This window comes from Carcharodon carcharias, chromosome 5 (genome assembly GCF_017639515.1).
Source record: "Carcharodon carcharias isolate sCarCar2 chromosome 5, sCarCar2.pri, whole genome shotgun sequence".
Classification (NCBI taxonomy): domain Eukaryota; kingdom Metazoa; phylum Chordata; class Chondrichthyes; order Lamniformes; family Lamnidae; genus Carcharodon; species Carcharodon carcharias.
In genome coordinates, this window is record NC_054471.1 from 14,602,096 (window position 1) to 14,624,909 (window position 22,814).

The window sequence follows — 22,814 nt, forward strand, 5'->3', positions numbered from 1 at the left end:
ACACAAACCCGGCCCCTACCTATTTTCCTATGATTTGATATACAATCGTTCTTTTGTCTTTACCATGCCTCGCTGTAGGAAGACTGAACGTGGTTGCCATGCCGATAAAATGCAAGGTAAAAATGTTTCTGTCCTGGTCTCTCCAAATCCATAGCTGCTGCTTCATTAAAGTATCATGCTAATGGGAGACTTCCTATAGGCTGTGACAGTGTCCTCTGATACTTCTTGAATATAGCATATTTTCACTACCCTCTTCAGTAAGCTTTGTGTACTCATCATCAACCACCCCAGAGTCCTTTAATCGGAATTTTATCGGTGACAGGAGGGATGAATAAATTGTCAATGTAACTTTAAGATAATTTTGTTTCTTTCTCTGAAACTGCTAACCCCTGATGCCATTAACAGTTCTTTAACATTCTAATAGAGATGTTAGGTTTTGTTCAGGGGATGCAATAATATCCTGATTGGGTAAATTGCAAATTGACTCTCTTTCCAAAGACAATTGTTTTATTATGTTCCATGTCTAGTTTCATTTGTGCCTTTTAAAAAAATTATTCGTATTATGACACAGCTGATGGTAAAGGCTAAGTTGCTCAAATCCCAGAGGGAAACTTGAAACAAATTGTCATAACCCATTTTTGCAGTTTGTATGTTTCGAGATGCAGTCTTTGAATTCAATAGTAATAAGATCACTGAGCCTTGAAGTTTTTTATAAAACTAAATTAAACATTTATTAATATAAGAAAAATTGTAAACACTTACATACGTATACAAAATTGCTGCTATAACAATTACAAAAATCCCCTAATTAATCTGACTCTCAGTTATAACTCCATTCAAGCAACAGTAAAAGACATAGACTTAAACAGACACTTGGCAGATCACAACCTGGACAGCTGCATTCAAAATGAGTTTCTTTCACCTCTGGGTCCTTGCAGACAGATTTGAGGTTTACAGGCTAGAGACTTCTTGCACTTGATGGACCTTACAATGCCTTCCTTACACACAATCTCTTTTCTCCTTTGTACATATCTTTCTTGTATCTCTAGGCTTTTAAGTTTTCCTCTCCTAACAATAACATCCTTTGATTCCGCAAATTTTATTAGTGAGTTGAAAAAACTAACTACCCATTGCTTGGCATCTTCTAGTTAGGTGCAAGATTTCACCCATTCTTTTGAATGCTTCATTTAAAAATGCAAATTGCCCCTTGACACCCATGTTTCTAAACTTCTCCATGTTTATCTAATTACCATTTCAAACCTACTTCTTTCTATACATCAAAGCACCCAGACACACACATACACACACATAGACACAGACACCACTAAACTCTATTTTAAAAAATAATTTCCAATAACATTATAGGCATTAATCTCTTCATGACAATTTGTTCATGGGATGCAGGCATTGCTAGCTCAGCCAGCATTTATTGCCCATCCTTAATTGCCCTTATTCAGAGGGCAGTTAAGAGTCAACCACATTGCTGTGGGTCTGACATCACATGTAGGCCAGACCAAGTAAGGACAGCAGGTTTCCCTCCCTAAAGGACATCCATGAACCAGATGTGTTTTTATGACAATGGACAATGGTTTCATGGCCATCATCAAACTTTTAATTCCAAATTTTAAATTCAAATATCAAATTTCAAAGTTCAAATTTCACCATCCGCCATGGTGTAATTCAAACTCAGGTCCCCAGAGCATTCCCCTGGGACCTCTGGAATGCTAGTCCAGTGACAATACCACTATGCCACCACCTCCCAAATGGAAGGCTTGCTCAGTAGCAAGCGAATCGCACTAGCTACCATATCTGTACTAATAAAATGGCTTACTCCAGGTGTTCTGCATGGAATCAGCACTCTTTTCAGTGACCTCAATGTATTGTGATCCCCGAACCTGAAACAAATAGAACTTTCATATTCCTTGACCTTACTTTATTCCTCAATACTGAGTGAATCTGAATAACATTTCAACTAATCCATCCCACATACTGTCCATGTACAACCACTGCCCAACACGCCACAATTAAATGAATCTGCGACTGATATAGTCATTACTGGACTGAAGCTTCTTGTGACCAGTACAATTCCCTCAGACTGACTGATATCATCTTCCCCTCCTGAAACTTCCATGCCATGCATTGCTTCAAAAATCTTGTTGTTCTGCTCTGGACAATTTACCGCATAATGATATTTTGAGTCACATCTGAAACATCTGTTAGCAGTTCCCAGGGCATTCCTGGGGTTCATTCATGTGCTATTATTACCCCAATTCAGCCATCTGCCTGATCTGCCAAAGATGGGTTCCACCCTCATTATTTTTTTTTTACCTGTAATTTTTTCTGTTGTACTGACGCTTGCTCTCCATATCTGAATGATTTAAAAAATCCATGATCATTGAATCCTTCATCACTGCCGAATATCCCATTTGTGTCATAAAGGCTGTTGGGAATGACTGCTTTCCCAGGATTATTTATAAAGATTCAGACCAGAAGTGTCTGTTTCTGGGAATCGAACTCCATTTAACATCAGGAACCTATCCATGTGTGACACTAGCACAAACCAACAATTTGAAAGTGATTTGAAAGGAATTTCCAAATTGAATTCCTGCAACCTTCTATATAGTCTATTAATATTGTTATAGCATAGCTGGTGGTAAATGCCAAGCTGCCCAAACCCCAGAGGGAAATTTGAAACAGCTGCCAAAAAGTTTTTTGCAATTTTTATAGTAAGAGGAGAGGTTCTGAAATCAGGAACTGATGTCTCCGACTACTTGTGGTGATTTTACAGTAAAGTAAATTTTTATTAAAAGAATAAAGGAAAATAAATTACACTTAAACACAAGAATGGACTTAAACAGTAAACAGTACTTGAAAATAGTTCCACAAGATCTTAACTTAACTACCCTCAGAGCTAACCTTTCCCTTTTCTGTTCAGCAACTATCCTTAGAGATTTTAAAATCTATAGAATTCCAGTAATTTTTAGCACACCGTGCCTTTTTTCCTTGGGGCATCCTATGAGGCTGACAGCAACTGGCTCTTTAGATCTGGCCTTGTTCAAACTGTCTTCTGGGAGTTCTGCCCAGCTATCCTGCTGTCTTCTGGGAGATCTGACCAGCTACCCCTACCTAGGCATCAGTATTTCCTTAAATGTATTCCTTCCCTTTGACCTTACCATTGTCTCAACCAGTCTCTTCAGAAATGCTTTCTTCCCAGTATTGATTAAACGTGTTTCATTACCCTAGCTCTTAGACTTGTAAAAACAAACTTATCCTATCTTTATCTTACTTATACCTTTTACAACCTGCATATATAAACAACTCAATTCAAAGCACCCCTGTTATTGCCTTATGTAAAACACTGATTGAAGTTCCTCTTGGTTCATTAACTTATCAAAACCACTTCTTACTTTTGGTTTTAGACTGATGCAGTCACTCTGGCTCTTACTCCAATTACCCCAACCATCTGTCATCCAGTACATAAGAAAAATGACAGTGATATTAGCAGACAAAAAATTACAATTTCTTGTTTTCTTGACAAAATCCATGATATATTCCTTGATGGAATCTTTCTAAATTTATCAAAGTCTGACCATGCCTGGTATGCATTTAATAGATCATCTGGAATGGAAGGGTTGTTATATGAGGAAAGGTGGGACAGGCTAGATTGTACCTGCTGAAGTTTAGAAGAGGAAGAGGTGACCTGATTAAAACATTCCTGAGGGATCTTGACAGGGTGGATATGGACAGGATGTTTCCTCTTGTGGGAGAATTTAGAACTAGGGGTCACTGTTTAAAAATAAGGGGTCACCCATTTAAGACAGAGATGAGGAATTTTTTTTTCCCTGAAGGTCGTGAGTCTTTGGAACTCTCCTCCTTAAAAGGCAGTGAAAGCAGAGTTTTTGACTATTTTAAAGTCAGAGGCAGATAGATTCTTGAAAAGCAAGGGAGTGAAAGGTTATTGGGAGTAGGCAAGAATGTGGAGTTCAGGTTACATTCAGATCAGCCATGATCTTATTGAGTGGCGGATCAGGCTCGAGGGGCCAAGTGGCTTACTCTGCTCTGAATTCGTATGTTTGTAAATTAACATATCATTAATGCTGAGAGTTAGTGCCAAAATGGTGAATCCCACCATGGTACAGAGTTATTGCCATATGCTGAAACTCATCTCAGCATGGAGAGATAGTGCCATGATGCTGAACCCCCAAGAGTTAGTACCATATCACTGAACCTCACCAAAGTACAGAGTTAGTACCACAACACTGAAGCTCACCAAAGTACAGATTTAGTACCATAACAATTAACCTCATCAGCGTAAAGAGTTAGTGCCATAACACTAAACCGCATTATGATAAGGAGAGTTAGTGCCGTAACATTGAACCACATTATGATAAGGAAAGGTAGTGTCATAACATTGAACCACACTACAGTACTCAGAGGTAGCCCCATAACGTTGAACCCCCACAATGATATCGAGAAACGTGATTGACTGGTAACTATCTTCATGTCCCATAAAATAATGGAGAAAACTTGCCTTGTCTGGTGTTTCTGATGCATTTAGCAAGGACATGCAGCAAGCCTCATCTCCCATCACCTGAAGAGAAACCCTTTGCAGGACTTCAGGGAGACAGTGGGGAAGTGAGGCTTCACTGGGTAGTCCTGACAGAGAGCTGTCATGAACATGACCAGCTGAATTGCTTCCTTCTATGCTGTTAGCATTTTATGATTGCATTCTATATCCCTTGATCCCTTCCCTGAAAAAACCCTTCTCATCTTGGTTTTGACATTTTCTATTGATTCCCAGTTTCAACATATTTTTAGGGGAGTGAGTTCCAGGTTTCCACTACACTTTTTGTGAGAAAGTACTTCCTGAAAAAACCCCTGACTGGTCGAACTGTAATTTTAAAGTTATGCCCCCTTGTTCTTGCTTTTTTCCACTAGATGAAATAGTTTCTCTTTATGTACCCTATCAACTCCTTTAATCATCTTAACCAGTTCAATTAGATCACCCCTTAACCCTGCCTAGGCAACCTGTCCTCATATTTTAATCTTCTTAGGCCTACTTTAATTCTGGTGAATGTATGCTGAACCCTCGCCAAGATCTTGATACCTTTTCTTTATGTTGCAGATTCTGTGTATTGATGAAGCAACTGCCAGTGTGGATCAGAAAACAGATCAGCTGCTGCAAGAGAAAATACAAGAACAATTTGCAAACAAAACCGTATTGACAATCGCCCATAGGTAACTTGGTCACACAGACCTGAAGAATTGGCAAAGGGGTGGGAGAGTGGGGAAAACAGAGAGAGAGCAAGGGGGTAGCAATTTGTTAGAGGTGGTGGGAGACTGGAAAACACCGAGGAGGAAGAGGAGTGGGGAAAGGAAAGCAGTGGAATGGGTGAAGTTGTGGAGTGAGGGGAGCCCTGTGCCAGTGCTGCTTTTGAAGCAGATGCTGATATCCAAGTCTCATTTCTGGGGTTCACTCAGGCTTCTAGCGGAGCCAGTTTACAGGTTTACCTGCCTGCCCATGATCGATCTCCTTTATCAGAGACCGAACCACACTTGGACCAGTAAATCCTTAACTGCTAGCCTGGAGAGGTAGGTAGCTCTGGCATCCAATGCTGGTTACTAAAATAACACTGGAAGTACATGTGTCATCAGGTGCGTTATTACTGAGGGTGTAAGTGAGCTCTCTGCTGTGGTTTCTCTTGTGGTGCCCAGCAGCACTGGATAATATCTCTTTTGATTCTGTTTCACACAGATTGAGCACTATAATGGATTCAAACCGAGTACTGGTGTTGGATGCTGGCAGGGTGAAGGAGTTTGACTCGCCAACCGTTCTCTCTAAGAACCAGGATTCCTTCTTCTATGGTATCGTACATGACATTCAGTAGCATTGGAACAACTATGGTCCCAACCTCTTATGTACCTCTGAAGCTCTGTGCAGCGCTGTTGATACAATTTACACTCAACTTTCACAGAAGTCATGGAGTGGGACCCCAGAAAGCTCACTGCACCTTATGTATTTAAAACAGCAGATGGAACACAAAATGTCACAATTTCCAAATTCCAGATGGGAAGGATTGTGTGATCCTCAGTTAGTTGGCGTCAGTTAGGGTAGATCTGTGCTGTATATGTCATTTCTGTAACCCTGCATCTTTTACTCACACTTCTTAGCTCATATCCAGCACCTGCTATCACTGTTGCTCTACAAGATCATCCACCCCCATTCGCTCAGCCCCACTCCCAATCAGCATTGTTCTGTACAGTTTAATACTCACTCTCAGTCCCTGTCCCATTCCTACTGTTCTGTACAGTTTCGTGTTCATTCTTAGTCCCTGTTCCGTTCACACTGTCCTGTACAGTTTAATAGTCAGTCTCAGTCCCTGTCCCATTCCCACTGTCCTGTACAGCTTAACATTCGCTCTCAGTTCATGTCCCATCCACTGTACTTTACAGTTTAGTTTTCACACACAGTCCCTATCCCATTCCCACTATTCTGTACAGTTTAATATTCACTCTCAGTCTCCATCCCATTCCTGCTGTTCTGTACGGTTTAATATTCACTCTCCATCCCTGTCCCATTCCCACTCCTGTACAGTTTTAACATTCATTCTCAGTCCCTATCAAATTCCCACTGTTCTGTGCAGTTTAATGTTCACTCTCAGTCCCTGACCTTTTCCTACTCTCCTGTGCCAGGTAATGTTCACTCTCAGCCCCTGTCCCATGCCCACTGATCTGTACAGTATAATGTTCACTCTCAATCCGTGTCCCACTCCCTCTGTTCTCAACAGTTTAATATTTACTCTCAATCCCTTTCCCATTCCCATTGCTATGTACAGTTTAATATTTACTCTCTGCCCCTGTCCCATTCCCACTGTTCAGTACAGTTTAATATTCACTCTCAGTCCCTGTCCTATTCCCAGTGTTCTGTACAGTTTATCGTTCACCCTCAGTCTCTGTCCCATTTCCACTTTTCCGAACAGTTTAACATTCACTCTCAGACCCTGTCCCATTCCCACTGTTCTGTACAGTTTAATATTCACTCTCAGTCCCTGTCCTATTCCCAGTGTTCTGTACAGTTTATTGTTCACCCTCAGTCTCTGTCCCATTTCCACTTTTCCGAACAGTTTAACATTCACTCTCAGGCCCTGTCTCATTCCCACTGTTCTGTACAGTTTAATATTCATTCTCAGCCCCTGTCATATTCCTAATATTCTGCAATTTAATAATCACTCTTAGTCTCTGTCCTATTCCCACTGTTCTGTACAGTTTCATATTCACTCTTAATCCCTGTCCCATGCCCACTGTTCTGTACAGTTTAATATTCACTCTCAGTCCCTGTCTTATTCTCAGTGTTCTGTACAGTTTATTGTTCACTCTCAGTCTCTGTCACATTTCCACTTTTCTGAACAGTTTAACATTCACTCTCAGACCCAGTCCCATTTCCATTGTTCTATACAGTTTAATATTCACTCTCAGCCCCTGTCTCTTTCCCACTGTTCTGTACAGTTTACTATTCACTATCAATCCCTGTTCCATTCCCACTGTTCTGTACAGTATAATATTCATACTCAGACCCAGTCCCATTTTCACTGTTCTGTACAGTTTAATATTCACTCCCAGTTGTTGTTCCATTCCTATTGTCCTCTACCGGGTAATGTTCACTCTCAATCCCTGTCCCATCCCCACTGTTCTGCGCAGTTTAATGTTCACTCTCAGTCCCTATCCCATGTCCACTGTTTTGTACAGTTTAATATTCACTCTCAGTCCCTGTCACTTTTCCACTGTTTTCTTGAGTTTAATTTCCGCTCTCAGTCCCTGTCCCCATTTCCAATGTAGTGTAGTTTAATGTTCACTCTCAGCCCCTGTCCCTCTCCCACTGTTCTGTACAGTTTGATGTTCACTATCAGTCCCTGTTCCATTCCCACTGTACTGTACAGTATAATATTCACGCTCAGGCCCAGTCCCATTCCCACTCTAGTGCACAGTTTAACATTCACTCTCAGTCTCTATCCCACTCCCACTATTCTGTACAGATTATTATTCACTCTCGGGCCCTGTGTCATTCCCACTGTTCTGTACAGATTAATATTCACTCTCATTCCCTGTCCCATTTCCACTGTTCTGCACACATTAAAATTTACTCAGTCTCTGGCCCATTCCCACTGTTCTGTACAGTTAATGTTCACTCACAGTCCCTGTCCCATACCCAATGTTTTGTACACTTCAATATTCACTGTCAGTCCCAGTCCCATTCCCACTGTACTATACAGTGTAATATTCACACTCAGATCCAGTCCCATTTCCACTGTTCTATACAGTTTAATATTCACTCTCAGTCCCTGTCCTATTCCCACTGTTCTGTACAGGTTAATATTCACTCTCAGTCCCTGTTCCATTTTCACTGTTCTGTACAGTTTAATATTTGCTCACAATCCCTGTCCCATTCCTACTGTTCTATACAGTTTTTTATTCGCTCTCAGTCCCAATCCTTCTCCCTACTCTTTCTGTACTTTTTGTTCAATTTCTGCTCTGTCATCTTTCCCTTCCCCTCATTCCCAAATTTGAAATTGTGTCTTCTCTTGCTTCGTTCTGTTTACTTTGGTGTTCATTTGCATTGTTTTGTGTCTCTCCTGTGCCTCCCCCAGTCACTAGTATTGCATTTGTCCTGTCCTCCTAATCCTGCTGCCCTTCCTGTTCACTGACATTTAGACATATCCATCCGTAGGACCAGTTAGATTGGTGTATTTGGTGTAGTAGCCACGTTGGACTATGGTCTGTTGTTGTGGACTCAGTTGTGTCCCTGCATCTCTTTCTCAGTTCAGTCTCTGTGGTTTATGAATCGTTGTATTTTTCACTGTAATGACATTTGATAATGGAAGGTATATGGGTGAATCTCTGGGATTTGATCTGCTCGTGGATCTTCATTCTTGGGCTTGTTTTCTCTTGCATAGAATCAGCCATGACCTCCCCTGTACTGCATGAATAAATTCAGGACTCTCAAGGGCTCCTTCCTCCTGCTGTTTCTTTGTCTGTTTTTTGAAGTGTTCTCAGTTTTGTTCCAGCTGTATACTTGAGCCACATTAACCTGTGTTGTCTTCCATAGTGATCAGTGGTGGTGGTGTTAGCTGCTGCGTCACAGTGTTATCAATGACTGGGTGCCCATTTCCTAGAGGTTACCTGGTAACTAGGAGTTCAAGTCTTCATTTTCAGCTCAAGTGAGCAGTGCTTCTCTGAAAGGGATACCACACTGAGGAGAAAAAGTTTTCAGCAAACCTAGTTTTCAGTTTAATTAGTAGGGTAGGAGGTATTGGGCAGAATTTCCATTCCTGCCAGTGATGTGAATCGTGGGAGGCGACGCCACAAAATTTGCCGTGATGGATACAGTGAGTTTCCCACGGCAGGAAATCAGTTTGGAATTTTGTTCCCCCGACTTTGATGACAGGCCGAGTTTCCCGCTGATCTATGTCAGGAGCCACATTTGTATTCATTTGCATCTCATGAAAGCTCTTTTGAAGGCCAACTCGCCGGAATTACATTTCCCCTCCAAATTAAGTGCCCTGCCAGCGGATAATTAGAACGGTTTATTTCCCGACTGTATGCAAGTGGGATGCACCTAGAGAGCTTTGCTTTATCAACATCTTTGAGGTACATAGAAGCTCCTTTTTGCCTTCGCTTAACACCGTTGCTGCGAGTTTTCAGGTGCTGATGTCAGAAGCTGTGCCAAGCCTGGACACGGGAGGCAATAACAGCAGGGAAGGGGAAGATCGAGGTTGGACTCATTGAGGGTGGGGTGGGGGGAGTTCTAGTGGAATACTGGAGTGAAGGGGAAGATGGGCAGGACTGGAGAGTTAGTAGTGGGATGCGGGGAGAAAGAGGCAAGATGGAAGCAGGACTAGGGAGTGGTCAAGGAACAGAGTGGAGTAGAGAAATACTGTCCTTGGAAAGCATTAGAAGACTGCCCAAGTCAGAGACCCTCTTGAGGCTGAGACCACGCTGTCAGGAGCATATTGAAGAGACTGTCCTGGGGCTGAGATCACACTGTCAGGGCCATATTGAAGAGACCACCCTGGAGTTGAGACCACACAGTCAGGGGCATATTGAAGAGACTGTCCTGGGGCTGAGACCACACTGTCAGGGCCATATTGAAGAGACCACCCTGGAGTTGAGACCACACAGTCAGGGGCATATTGAAGAGACTATCCTGGGGCTGAGACCACACTGTCAGGAGCATATTGAAGAGACTGTCCTGGGGCTGAGATCACACTGTCAGGAGCATATTGAAGAGAATGTCCTGGGGCTGAGACCACACTGTTAGGGGCATATTGAAGAGGGAGGCGATGGCATAGTGGGTATTGTTGCTGGATGAGTAATCCAGAGACCCAGGGTAATGCTTTGGAGACCTGGGATTGGGACACGGCAGATGGTGAAATTTGAATTCAATAAAAATTTGTAATTAAAAGTCCAATGATGACCATGAAACCATTGTCACTTGTTGTAAATAATCATCTGATTCATGAATGTCCTTTAGGGAAGGAAATCCTTACCTGGTCTGGCCTAAACATGACTCCAGACCCACAGCAAATTGGTTGACCCTTAAATGCCCTCTGAAATGGCCGAGCAAGCCACTCAGTTGTAACAAACCGCTACAAAGTCACAAAAAAGGAATGAAACCGGACGGACTGCCTGGCATCGACCTAGACACCGGAAACAACAATGGCAATCACAGCCCTGTCGACCCTACAAAATCCTCCTTTGGCTAGTGCCAAAATTGGGAGAGCTGTCTCAGGCTAGTCAAGCAACAGCCTGACTTAGTTATCCTCAAGGAATTATATCTTACAGATAATATCCTAGACACCACCATCATCATCCCTGGGTATGTCCTGTCCCACTGGCAGGACAGGCCCAGCAGAGATGGCAGCACTGTGGTATACAGCCAGGAGGGAGTTGCCCTGGGAGTCCTCAGCATCGACTCCGGACTCCATGAAGTCTCATGGCATCAGGTCAAACATGGGCAAGGAAACCTCCTGCTGATTACCACGTACCGCCCTCCCTCAGCTGATGAATCAGTGCTCCTCCATGTTGAACATCACTGAAGGTGGCAAGGGCTCAGAATGTTCTCTGGCTGCGCGACTTCAGTGTCCAACACCAAGAGTGGCTCGGTAGCACCACTGCTGACTGTGCTGGCCGAGTCCTAAATGATATAGCTGCTAGACTGGGTCTGAGGCAGGTGGTGAGGGAACCAATAAGAGGGAAAAGCATACTTGACCTCATCCTCACCACTCTGCCTGCTGCAGATCCATCTGTCCATGACAGAATTGGTAGCAGTGACCACCACACAGTCATTATGGAGACAAAGTCCCACCTTCACGTTGAGGATACCCACCATCGTGTTGTGTGGCAAGACCACCGTACTAAACGGGATAGATTTCAAACAGATCTAGCAACTCAAAACTGGGCATCCATGAGGCGCTGTGGGCCATCAGCAGCAGCAGAATTGTACTCGACAACAATCTGTAACCTCATGGCCCTGCATATTCCCCACTCTACCATTACCAATAAGCCAAGGGATCAACCCTGGCTCAATGAAGCGTGCAGAATGGCATGCGAGGAGCAGCACCAGGCATACCCAAAAATGAGGTGTCAACCTGGTGAAACTAGAACACAGGACTACTTCCGTGCCAAACAGCGTAAGCAGCAAATAATAGAGCTAAACAATCCCACAACCAACGGATCAGGTCTAAGCTCTGCAGTCCTGTCACATCAGTGGTGAATAGTGGTGGACAATTAAACAACTCACTGGAAGAGGTGGCTCCACAAATATCCCCATTCTCAATGATGGAGGAACCCAGTACAGCAGTGAAAAATATAAGGCTGAAACATTCGCAACAATCTTCAACCAGAATTGACAAGTGGATGACCCACCTTGGCCTCCTCTGGAGGTCCTCAGCATCACGTATGCCAGTTGTCAGCCAATTCAATTCACTCCATTTGATATCAAGAAATGGCTGAAGGCACTGGACACTGCAAAGGATATGGGCCCTGACAACAATCCGGCAATAGTACTGAAGACTTGTGCTCCAGAACTTGCCGCGCCCCTAGCCAAGCTGTTCTAGTACAGATTCAACACTGGCATCTACCCAGCTATGTGGAAAATTGCCCAAGTATGTCCTGAACACAAAAAGCAGCACAAATCCAACCCGGCCAATTACTGCCCCATTAGTCTACTCTCGATCATCAGTAAAGTAATGGAAGGGGTCATCAACAGTGCTATCAAGCGGCACTTGCTTAGCAATAACCTGCTTACTAACGCCCAGTTTGGGTTCTGCCAGGGCCACTCAGCTCCTGACCTCATTACAACCTTGGTTTAAACATGGACAAAAGAGCTGAGCTCCCGAGGAGAGATGAGAGTGACTGCCCTTGACATCAAGGCAGCATTTGACAGAGTGAGGCATCAAGGAGCCCAAGCAAAACTCAAGCCAATGGGAATCAGGGGGACAACTCTCCACTGGTTGGAGTCATACCTAGCACAAAGGAAGATGGTTGTGGTTGTTGGAGGTCAGTCATCTCAGCTCCAGGACATCACTGCAGGAGTTCCTCAGGGTAGTGTCCTAGGCCCAACCATCTTCAGCCGCCTCATCAATGACCTTCCTTCCATCATAAGGTCAGAAGTGGGGATGTTTGCTGAACATTGCGCAATGTTCAGGATTTAACACTCCTCAGATACTGAAGCAGTCCATGTCCAAATGCAGCAAGATCTGGACAATATCCAAGCTTGGGCTGACAAGTGGCAAGTAACATTCACACCACACAAGTGTCAGGCAATGACCTTCTCCAACAAGAGAGAATCCAACCATCACCCCTTGATGTTCAATGGCATTACCATCATTGAATCCTCCACTATCAACATCATGGGGTTAACCATTGACCAGAAACTGAACTGGACTGGCCATGTAAATACTGTGGCTACAAGGGCAGGTCAGAGGCTAGGAATCCTGCGACAAGTAACTCACCTCCTGACTCCCCAAAGCCTGTCCAACATCAACAAGACACAAGTCAGGAGTGTGATGGAATACTCCCCACTTACCTGGATGAGTGCAGCTCCTACAACACTGAAGAAGCTTGACACCATCCAGGACAAAACAGTCCACTTGATTGGCACCACATCCACAATCATTCATTCCCTCCACCACCGACGCACAGTCACAGCAGTGTGTACCATCTACAAGTTGCACTGCAGGAATTCACCAAGGCTCTTTAGACAGTAACTTCCAAACCCACGACCACTGCCATCTGGAAGGACAAGGGCAGCAGATAGATGGGAATGCCACCACCTGGAGGTTCCCCTCCAAGTCATTCACCGTCCTGACTTGGAAATATATCGCAGTTCCTTCCAAGTCGCTGGGTCAAAATCCTGGAACACCCTAACAGCACTGTGGGTGTACCTACACTACATGGACTGCAGTGGTTCAAGAAGGCAGCTCACCACCACCTTCTCAAGCACAATTAGGGATGAGCCAACCAGCAAAGCCCAAATCCCATGAATGAATAAAAACAAAACCGTCCTGGGGCTGAGACCCTGCTGTCAGGAGCATATTGAAGAGATAAAAACAAAAAACTGCAGATGCTGGAAATCCAAAACAAAAACAGAATTACCTGGAAAAACTCAGCAGGTCTGGCAGCATCGGTGGAGAAGAAAAGAGTTGACGTTTCGAGTCCTCATGACCCTTCGACAGAACTAGGTGAATCCCAGGAAGGGTTGAAATATAAGCTGGTTTAAGGTGGGGGGGGGCGTGGTTTGGGTGGGGGGAGAGGGAGAGAAGTGGAGGGGGGTGGTGTGGTTGTAGGCAAAAGCAGTGATAGAAGCAGATCATCAAAAGATGTCACAGACGGCAGAACAAAAGAACACATAGGTGTCGAAGTTGGTGCTATTATCTAAACGAATGTGCTAATTAAGAATGGATGGTAGGGCACTCAAGGCATAGCTCTAGTGGGGGTGGGGGGAGCTTAAAGATTTAAAAATATTTTAAAATAATGGAAATAGGAGGAGGGAAAAAGAAAAATCTATATAATTTATTGGAAAAAAAACAAAAGGAAGGGGGAAGAAACAGAAGGGAGGTGGGGATGGAGGAGGGAGGTCAAGACCTAAAGTTGTCGAATTCCATATTCAGTCCGGAAGGCTGTAAAGTCCCTAGTCGGAAGATGAGGTGTTGTTCCTCCAGTTTGCGTTGGGCTTCACTGGAACAATGCAGCAAGCCAAGGACAGACATCTGGGCAAGAGAGCGGGGTGGAGTGTTGAAATGGCAAGCGACAAGGAGGTTTGGGTCATTCTTGCGGACAGACCGCAGGTGTTCTGCAAAGCGGTCACCCAATTTACGTTTGGTCTCTCCAATGTAGAGGAGACCGCATTGGTAGCAATGAATGCAGTAGACTAAGTTGGGGGAAATGCAAGTGAAATGTTGCTTCACTTGAAAGGAGTGTTTGGGCCCTTGGACGGTGAGGAGAGAGGAAGTGAAGGGGCAGGTGTTACATCTTTTGCGTGGGCATGGGGTGGTGCCATAGGTGGGGGTTGGGGAGTAGGGGGTGATGGAGGAATGGACCAGGGTGTCCCGGAGGGAACGATCCCTACGGAATGCCGACAGTGGGGGTGAAGGGAAGATGTGTTTGGTGGTGGCATCATGCTGGAGTTGGCGGAAATGGCGGAGGATGATCCTTTGAATGTGGAGGCTGGTGGGGTGTTAAGTGAGGACAAGGGGGACCCTATCATGTTTCTGGGAGGGAGGAGAAGGCGTGAGGGCGGATGCACGGGAGATGGGCCGGATACAGTTGAGGGCCCTGTCAACGACCGTGGGTGGAAAACCTCAGTTAAGGAAGAAGGAGGACATGTCAGAGGAACTGTTTTTGAAGGTAGCATCATCGGAACAGATGCGACGGAGGCGAAGGAACTGAGAGAATGGGATGGAGTCCTTACAGGAAGCGGGGTGTGAGGAGCTGTAGTCAAGGTAGCTGTGGGAGTCGGTAGGCTTGTAATGGATATTAGTGGACAGTCTATCACCAGAGATTGAGACAGCAAGGTCAAGGAAGGGAAGGGAAGTGTCAGAGATGGATCACGTGAAAATGATGGAGGGGTGGAGATTGGAAGCAAAATTAATAAAATTTTTCCAAGTCCCGACGAGAGCACGAAGCAGCACCGAAGTAATCATCGATGTACCGGAGAAAGAGTTGTGGAAGGGGGCCGGAGTAGGACTGGAACAAGGAATGTTCCACATACCCCATAAAGAGACAGGCATAGCTGGGGCATATTGAAGAGACTGTCCTCGGGCTGTATGGGGCCATGTTTGAGGGCTCTGCATGGTATTCATGTCTTTGTCCCCGTCTTCAGCCTGGGAAGTCCTTTCTAGGCAGTGACAGTTGAATACAGCATATTGTGCAGGGCATGTTTAGTCACCCAAGGGGTTTGGCCCTGGGGGTTATAGTCATGGTACTGTGAGACAGATGGCACAGACATGATCAGGGTAAGCATCTTCATCGGCCTAAGTCGGGAGCTGGAAAGTCATGGGGGGTATTAGATGGTCTCACTGGGGTGGGGGGGGTGGGAGCAGTCCCAGAAGGTCAGGTTACATGTGGGCACGAGAAGGGGAGGGCTCAGGTCGAACAAGGGCATAAGGCATCAACATTTTAAAGGGTTCAAGGAGAAGGGCAAGAATATCCACATGGATAAAAATGGGTTCAAGGCTAATGGGGTAGGCTGGATAGTGATAGGAAGAAGGGGAATTAGGAGGTGGTGAGAATGAAGGAGGATGGGAGGGACTTGGTGGGTGATAGTGGGAGGTTAGAAAATTGGCATCACCATTTTCAAGCTTTCCTTGCAATGACACAGTTTGGAAAACAAGCTAGAAAAAAAATCCGTAGGGGATGGATGTCAGAGTATGTGGGAGGAGATCAGCACAGCAAATCTTGGCCGATTGAAGGAGCACCCTGTAGCTGTCTTGATCAAACCCTGGAGGGCATGACTCAGCTGAATGCTGCACACAAAGGTCTTATGCACAATGAATGATTGAGAGGACAGTGCAAGAGGAGGACCCTGGGGCAGGCAGGCAGCAGCACCTAAAAGAGAGTGTGAGAGGAGGACCCTGGGACAGGCAGTCAGCAGCAACTAGAGGAGAGTGTGAGAGGAGGACCCTGGGGCAGGCAGTCAGCACCTAGAGGAGAGTGCGAGAGGAGGACCCTGGGGCAGGCAGGCAGCAGCACCTAAAAGAGAGTGCGAGAGGAGGGCCCTGGGACAGGCAGTCAGCAGCAACTAGAGGAGAGTGTGAGAGGAGGATCCTGGGACAGGCAGTCAGCAGCACCGAGAGGAGAGTGTAAGAAAAGGACCCTGAGACCAGCAGTCAGCAGCAACTAGAGGAGAGTGTGAGAGGAGGACCCTGGGGCAGGCAGTCAGCACCTAGCGGAGAGTGCGAGAGGAGGGCCCTGGGACAGGCAGTCAGCAGCACCTAGGGGAGTGTGTGAGAGGAGGACCGTGGGACAGGCAGTCAGCAGCACCTAGAGGAGAGTGTGAGAGGAGGACCCTGGGGCAGGCAGTCAGCACCTAGAGGAGAGTGCGAGAGGAGGACCCTGGGGCAGGCAGGCAGCAGCACCTAAAAGAGAGTGCGAGAGGAGGGCCCTGGGACAGGCAGTCAGCGGCAACTAGAGGAGAGTGTGAGAGGAGGATCCTGGGGCAGGCAATCAGCAGCACCGAGAGGAGAGTGTAAGAAAAGGACCCTGAGACCAGCAGTCAGCAGCAACTAGAGGAGAGTGTGAGAGGAGGACCCTGGGACAGGCAGTCAGCAGCAACTAGAGGAGAGTGTGAGAGGAGGACCCTGAGACAGGCAGTCAGCAGCACCTAGAGGAGAGTGTGAGAGGAGGACCCTGGGACAGGCAGTCAGCAGCACCTAGAGGAGGGTGTGAGAGGAGGACCCTGGGACAGGCAGTCAGCAGCACGTAGAGGAGAGTGCAAGAAAAGGACCCTAGGACAAGCAGTCAGCAGCACCGAGATGAGAATGCAAGAGGAGGACCTGTTTCTATCTGTCAGAGCTGAACTGTGACACTTATAGAAAACAGGAAGGTGATTGGTGGGTATCTCTTCTGTGTCTCTTTTGATTGGCCAAGTGGTTTAAATCGGGTGACGTTATTACAGCTGAAGAGTACAGTTAAGAAATTCATTTTTAAAATATTTAACATCCAAATTAATTAATTAAGTGGGATAAGAATGGCTGGGCAGGCGATTTGTTGTGACTGTAAGATGTGGGCACTGGTGGACGCCTGTGCAGTTCACAGTGACCACATCTGCAGCAACTGTTGGCTGCTCGAGGAACTTTGGCTCAGAGTTGATGAGCTGGAGTCCGGTCTCCAGACACTAAGACACATCCAGGGAGGGGGAGAGTTACCTGGACACTGTGTTTCAGGAGACAACCACAACCCTTAGATTAATTACATCACACTTGGATGTGGTCAGGGACAAGAGGGTGTGACTGCGAGTGAGGCAAGTATGGGGGTCCAGAATTTAGATTTGGAGGAGCCTCAGCCAGTGCCCTTATCCATTGGGTACAAGGTTCTTGCTCCCAGTGTGGACAAAGGCACAGACTGCAGGGAGGATAAGCAAACAGACCACAGCACCATGGTACAGAGCACCATTCAAGTGGGGGTAGAAAAGAGAAATGTAATAGTAATAGGGGATAGCATAGTTAGGGGAATAGATACTGTTGTCTGCAGCAAAGACAGAGTCCCGAAGGCTGTGTTGCCTACCTGATGCCAAGGTGAAGGACATCTCTTCTGGGCTGGAGTGGGAGGGGAACCACGTAGGTACAGGACATAGGTAGAACTAAGAAATAGGTTCTGCTGAAGGCAGCCTGGGGCTGAATTAAAAAGCAGAACCACAACGGTAATAATCTCCAGATTACTACCTGAGCCACGTGCAAATTGGCATAGGGTAAATAAGATTAGAGAGGCAAATGCATGGCTCAAAGATTGGTGTGGGAGAAATGAGTTCCAATTCATGGGGCACTGGCACCAGTATGGGGGAAGAAGACAGCTGTTCCATTGGGACAGGCTTCATTTGAACCATGCTGGGATGAGTGCCCTGGTGAGTCATGTTACTAGGGTTGTAGATTGGAATTTAAGCTAATTAGTCGGGGGGCAGTTCAATTGAAGGGAAGCTTTAAAAAAAATCAAAGAAACGAGAGATCAGAGGTACAGGGTAGTGATAATCAACGATAATCAAAGTGTAACAGTAAGGGGCAGAAAATATAAACAGAAGAGTGCAGCAGAAATTAGAACCAGATTGAGCAATAATGGTAAAAAGTCAAAGCTTTAAGACTCTATCTGAATGCATGCAGTGTTTGTAACAGGATAGATGATTTGACAAATAGAAATGAATGTGACTTGATAGCTATTACAGAGACATGGTTGCAGGATGACCAAGACTTGGAACTCAATATTCAAGGGTATTCGATGTTCCGGAAAAGTAGGCAAAAAGGAAAAGGAGGTGGGGTAGCTTCGTTAATAAAGGAAGTTATCAGTATGGTGGTGAGTATTGATATAAGTGTAATTGATCATGATGTGGAATCGGTTTGGGTGGAAATAAGGAATAGCAAGGGGAAGAACTCATAGGTGGGAGTCATCCATTGGCCCTCAAAGAGTTGCCTCACTGTAGGACAAAGCATAAATCAGGAAATAATAGAGACATGTAAGAAGGCATGCTACAATTGTCATGGGTGATTTTAATCTGCATATTGACTAAACAACTCAGATTGGCAGGGCTAATAACCTTTAAATATATAAAGGGTAAGAGAGAGGCAAAAGTGGAGATTGGACAGCTGGAAAATGACGCTGGAGAAGTAGTAATGGGGAACAAAGAAATGGCGGCGGGACTGAATAGGTACTTTGCATCAGTCTTCACGGTGGAAGACACGAGTAACATCCCCAAAGTTCAAGAGAGTCAGGGGGCAGAGATGAGTATGGTGGCCATTGCCAAGGAGAAGGTGCTACGAAAACTGAAAGGTCTGAAGGTGGATAAATCACTGGGCCAGATGGATTACACCCCAGAGTTCTGAAGGAGATAGCTGAAGAGATAGTGGAGGCGTTAGTGGTGATCTTTCAGGAATCACTGGAGTCAGGGAGGGTCCCAGAGGACTGGAAAATCACTTATGTAACCCCTCTATTTAAGAAGGGAGTGAGGCAAAAGACAGGAAATTACAGGCCAATTAGCCTGACCTCGGTCGTTGGTAAGATTTTAGAGTCCATTATTAAGGATGAGATTTCAGAATACTTGGAAGTGCATGATAAAATAGGGCAAAGTCAGCAGGGTTTCATCAAGGGGAGGTCATGCCTGACAAATCTGTTAGAATTCTTTGAGGAGATAACGAGTAGGTTAGACAAAGGAGAGCTAATGGATGTTATCTACTTGGACTTCCAGAAGGCCTTTGACAAGGTGCCGCACAGGAGGCTGCTCAGTAGGATAAGAGCCCATGGTGTTAAAGGCAAGGTAGTAGCATGGATAGAAGATTGGCTGTCTGGCAGGAGGCAGAGAGTGGGGATAAGGGGGTCCTTCTCAGGATGGCAGCCAGTGACTAGTGGAGTTCCGCAGGGGTCAGTGTTGGGACCACAACTTTTCACTTTATACATTAATGATCTAGATGAAGGAACTGAGGGCATCCTGTCTAAGGTTGCAGTTGAAACAAAGATAGGTGGAGGTACAGGTAGTATTGAAGAGGCAGGGAGGCTGCAGAAGGATTTGGACAGGTTAGGAGAATGGGCAAAGAAGTGGCAGATGGAATACAACGTGGGGAAATGTGAGGTCATGCACTTTGGTAGGAAGAATAGAGGCATAGACTATTTTCTAAATGGGGAGAGAATTCAGAAATCTGGAGTGCAAAGGGACTTGGGAGTCCTAGTCCAGGATTCTCTTACGGTTAACTTGCAGGTTGAGTCGGTAGTTAGGAAGGCAAATGCAATGTTAGCATTTATTTCAAGAGGACTAGAATATAAAAGCAGGGATGTGCTGCTGAGGCTTTTTAAGGCTCTGGTCAGACCACACTTAGAATATTGTGAGCAATTTTGGGCCCTGTATCTCAGGAAGAATGTGCTGGCCCTGGAGAGGGTCCAGAGGAGGTTCAGAGAATGATCCCAGGAATGAAAGGCTTAACATATGAGGAACATTTGAGGACTCTGGGTCTATACTCGATGGAGTTTAGAAGATAATTTAAGTCAATATTTTGCATCGGTCTTCACGGTGGAGGATACTCTAAACATCCTAAAGATATCAGACAAGCAAGGAGCTAATGGGAGGAAAGATCTTGTAACTGTCTCTATCACGAGGGACAAAGTATTTGACAAACTAATAGGACTAAAGGCAGACAAGTCGCCAGGATCTGATGGCCTGCATCCAAGGGTTTTAAAAGAAGTGGCTGCAGAGATAGTGAAAGCACTGGTCGAAATATTCCAGAACTCACTAGATTCCGGGAGGGTCCCAGAGGATTGGAAAATCGCTAATGTGATGCCCCTGTTCAAGAAGGAAGGGAGACAAAAAGCAGGAAACAATAGGCCAGTCAGCCTAATGTCTGTTGTTGGGAAAATGCTAGAGTCCATTATTAAGGAAGGAATAGCAAGACATTTAGAAAAGCTTAACACTTAACAGGGTCAGCATGGTTTTGTGAAGGGGAAATCATGTTTGACAAATTTGCTAGAGTTCTTTGAGGATATAACAAGCAGAGTTAATAAAGGGGAACTGGTTTTTGCAGTGTATTTGGATTTCCAGAAGGCACTCGTTAAGGTGCCACATAAAAGGTTATTGCACAAGATAGGAACTCAAGGTATTGTGTGTAATGTATCAGCATGGCTTGGGGATTGGTTAACACACAGAAGACAGAGAGTCGGGATTAATGGGTCTTTTTCAGATTGGAAAGACGTAACTAGTGGAGCGCCGCAAGGATCATTCCTGGGGCCTCAATTATTTACTATCTGTGTTAATGAGTTGGAGGAGGGGGCAGAGTGTAATGTATACAAATTTGCTGATGATACAAAAATAGGTGGGAGGGCATGTTGTGATGAGGACATAAGGAATCTGCAAGGGGGATATGGATAGGTTGAGTGAGTGGGCAAAAACTTGGCAGATGGAGTTTAATGTCGCAAAGTGTGAGGTCATGCACTTTGGTAGGAAGAATCAAAAGGCAGACTAGTATTTAAATGGAGAGAGACTCCAAAAAAGAGCACCACAGACGGATCTGGGTGTTCTTGTGCATGAAACACAAAAGGTGCAGCAAGTAATTAAGAAGGCAAATAGAATTTTGGCCTGTATTGCTAGGGTGTTGGAGGTTAAAAATGGGGTAGTCTTGTTACAACAATACAGGGTGTTGCTGAGGCCGCATCTGGAATACTGTGTACAGTTTTGGTTCCCGTATTTAAGAAAGGACATACTGGCATTGGAGGCAGTTCAAAAGAGATTCACTAGGCTGATTCCTGGGATGAAGGGTTGACTTATCAAGAATGGCTAAACAGGTTAGGCCTTTATTCATTACTGTTTAGAAGAACAAGGGGAGATCTTATTGAAATGTACAAGATCCTGAGGCTGCTTGACAGAGTAGATGTTTCCCCTAGTGAAGATGTTTCCACTAGTGGGGGAATCTTGAACAATGGGACATAGTTACAGAATAAGGGGACACTCATTTAAAACTGAGATGCGAATTTCTTCTCTCAAAGCATAGTGAATGTCTGGAATTCACTACCCCAGAGAGTTGTGGAGGCTGGATCACTGAAAGTATTTAACGAGGAGGTAGACAGATTTTTGAAATGTTGGGGAGTTGAGGGCTATGAGGAGCTGACATGAAAGAGGAGTTGAGGCCTGGGGCAGATCAGCGATGATCTTATTGAACGGCAGGGCAGGCTCGAGGGGTCAAATGGCCTACTCCTTATGTTCTTATGAATGAGCTTGGCTCCTTTTCTAATTGTGTGCATTCAGGCGACAACCCATCAAGTTTAGGTAAAAGCAAAATACTGCGGATGCTGGAAATCTGAAACAAAAACAAAAATAACTGGAAAAACTCAGCAGGTCGGACAGCATCTGTGGAACGGAAGACAGGGATAACGTTTCGAGTCTGTATGACTCTTCATCAGAACTAAAGAAAAATAGATATAAGGTGAAATATAAGCTGTTGGAAGGGGGTGGGACAAGTGGAGCTTGATAGAGAGCCAGTGATAGGTGGAGGCAAAGAAGAGATTGCCAAAGATGCCATAGACAAAAGGACAAAGGGGTGTTGACGGTGGTGATGTTATCTAAAGGATGTGCTAATGGTGACATTAAGGGTGGAACAACTTCAACTTTCAACAACTTCAGATCATGAACTCTCTCCTCCATCCCCATCCCCTTTCCGATCCCCCTTTTTTCTAATAATTTATATATTTTTTAATATATTTTTCTTTTCCATCTATTTCTATTATTACTTTAAAATTTATTTCCATCCATTGTTTTATCTCCACTTTTTGGCCTATTTAGATCCCTTCCCCCTACCCCACCCCTACTAGGGCCATCTGCCACTTGCTCATCTTGCTTTCCACCCTTAATGTCACCATTAGCACATCCTTTAGCTAATATCACCACCGTCAACACCCCTTTGTCCTTTTGTCTATGATATCTTTGGCAATCTCTTCTTTGCCTCCACCTATCACTGGCCCTCTATCCAGCTCTACCTGTCCCAGACCCTTCTAACAACTTATATTGCACCTCATTTCTATTTTTCTTTAGTTCTGATGAAGAGTCATACAGACTCAAAACATTATCTCTG

At 45.0% G+C, this 22,814-nt stretch overlaps 1 protein-coding gene across 2 annotated transcripts in view; it reads left to right on the plus strand.

Annotated features, from left to right (window-relative positions):
* abcc10 (ATP-binding cassette, sub-family C (CFTR/MRP), member 10) overlaps positions 1 to 9,020 on the plus strand; it is a 310,704-nt gene extending 301,684 nt beyond the window's left edge. For both annotated transcript variants that reach the window (XM_041187839.1, XM_041187840.1), the window contains 2 exons: positions 5,126 to 5,238; positions 5,756 to 9,020. In XM_041187839.1, the coding sequence (XP_041043773.1) occupies positions 5,126 to 5,238; positions 5,756 to 5,888 (246 nt within the window). In that variant the 3' untranslated portion in view covers positions 5,889 to 9,020. The remainder of the gene's footprint in view (positions 1 to 5,125; positions 5,239 to 5,755) is intronic.
* The last annotated feature ends 13,794 nt before the right edge of the window (positions 9,021 to 22,814 follow it).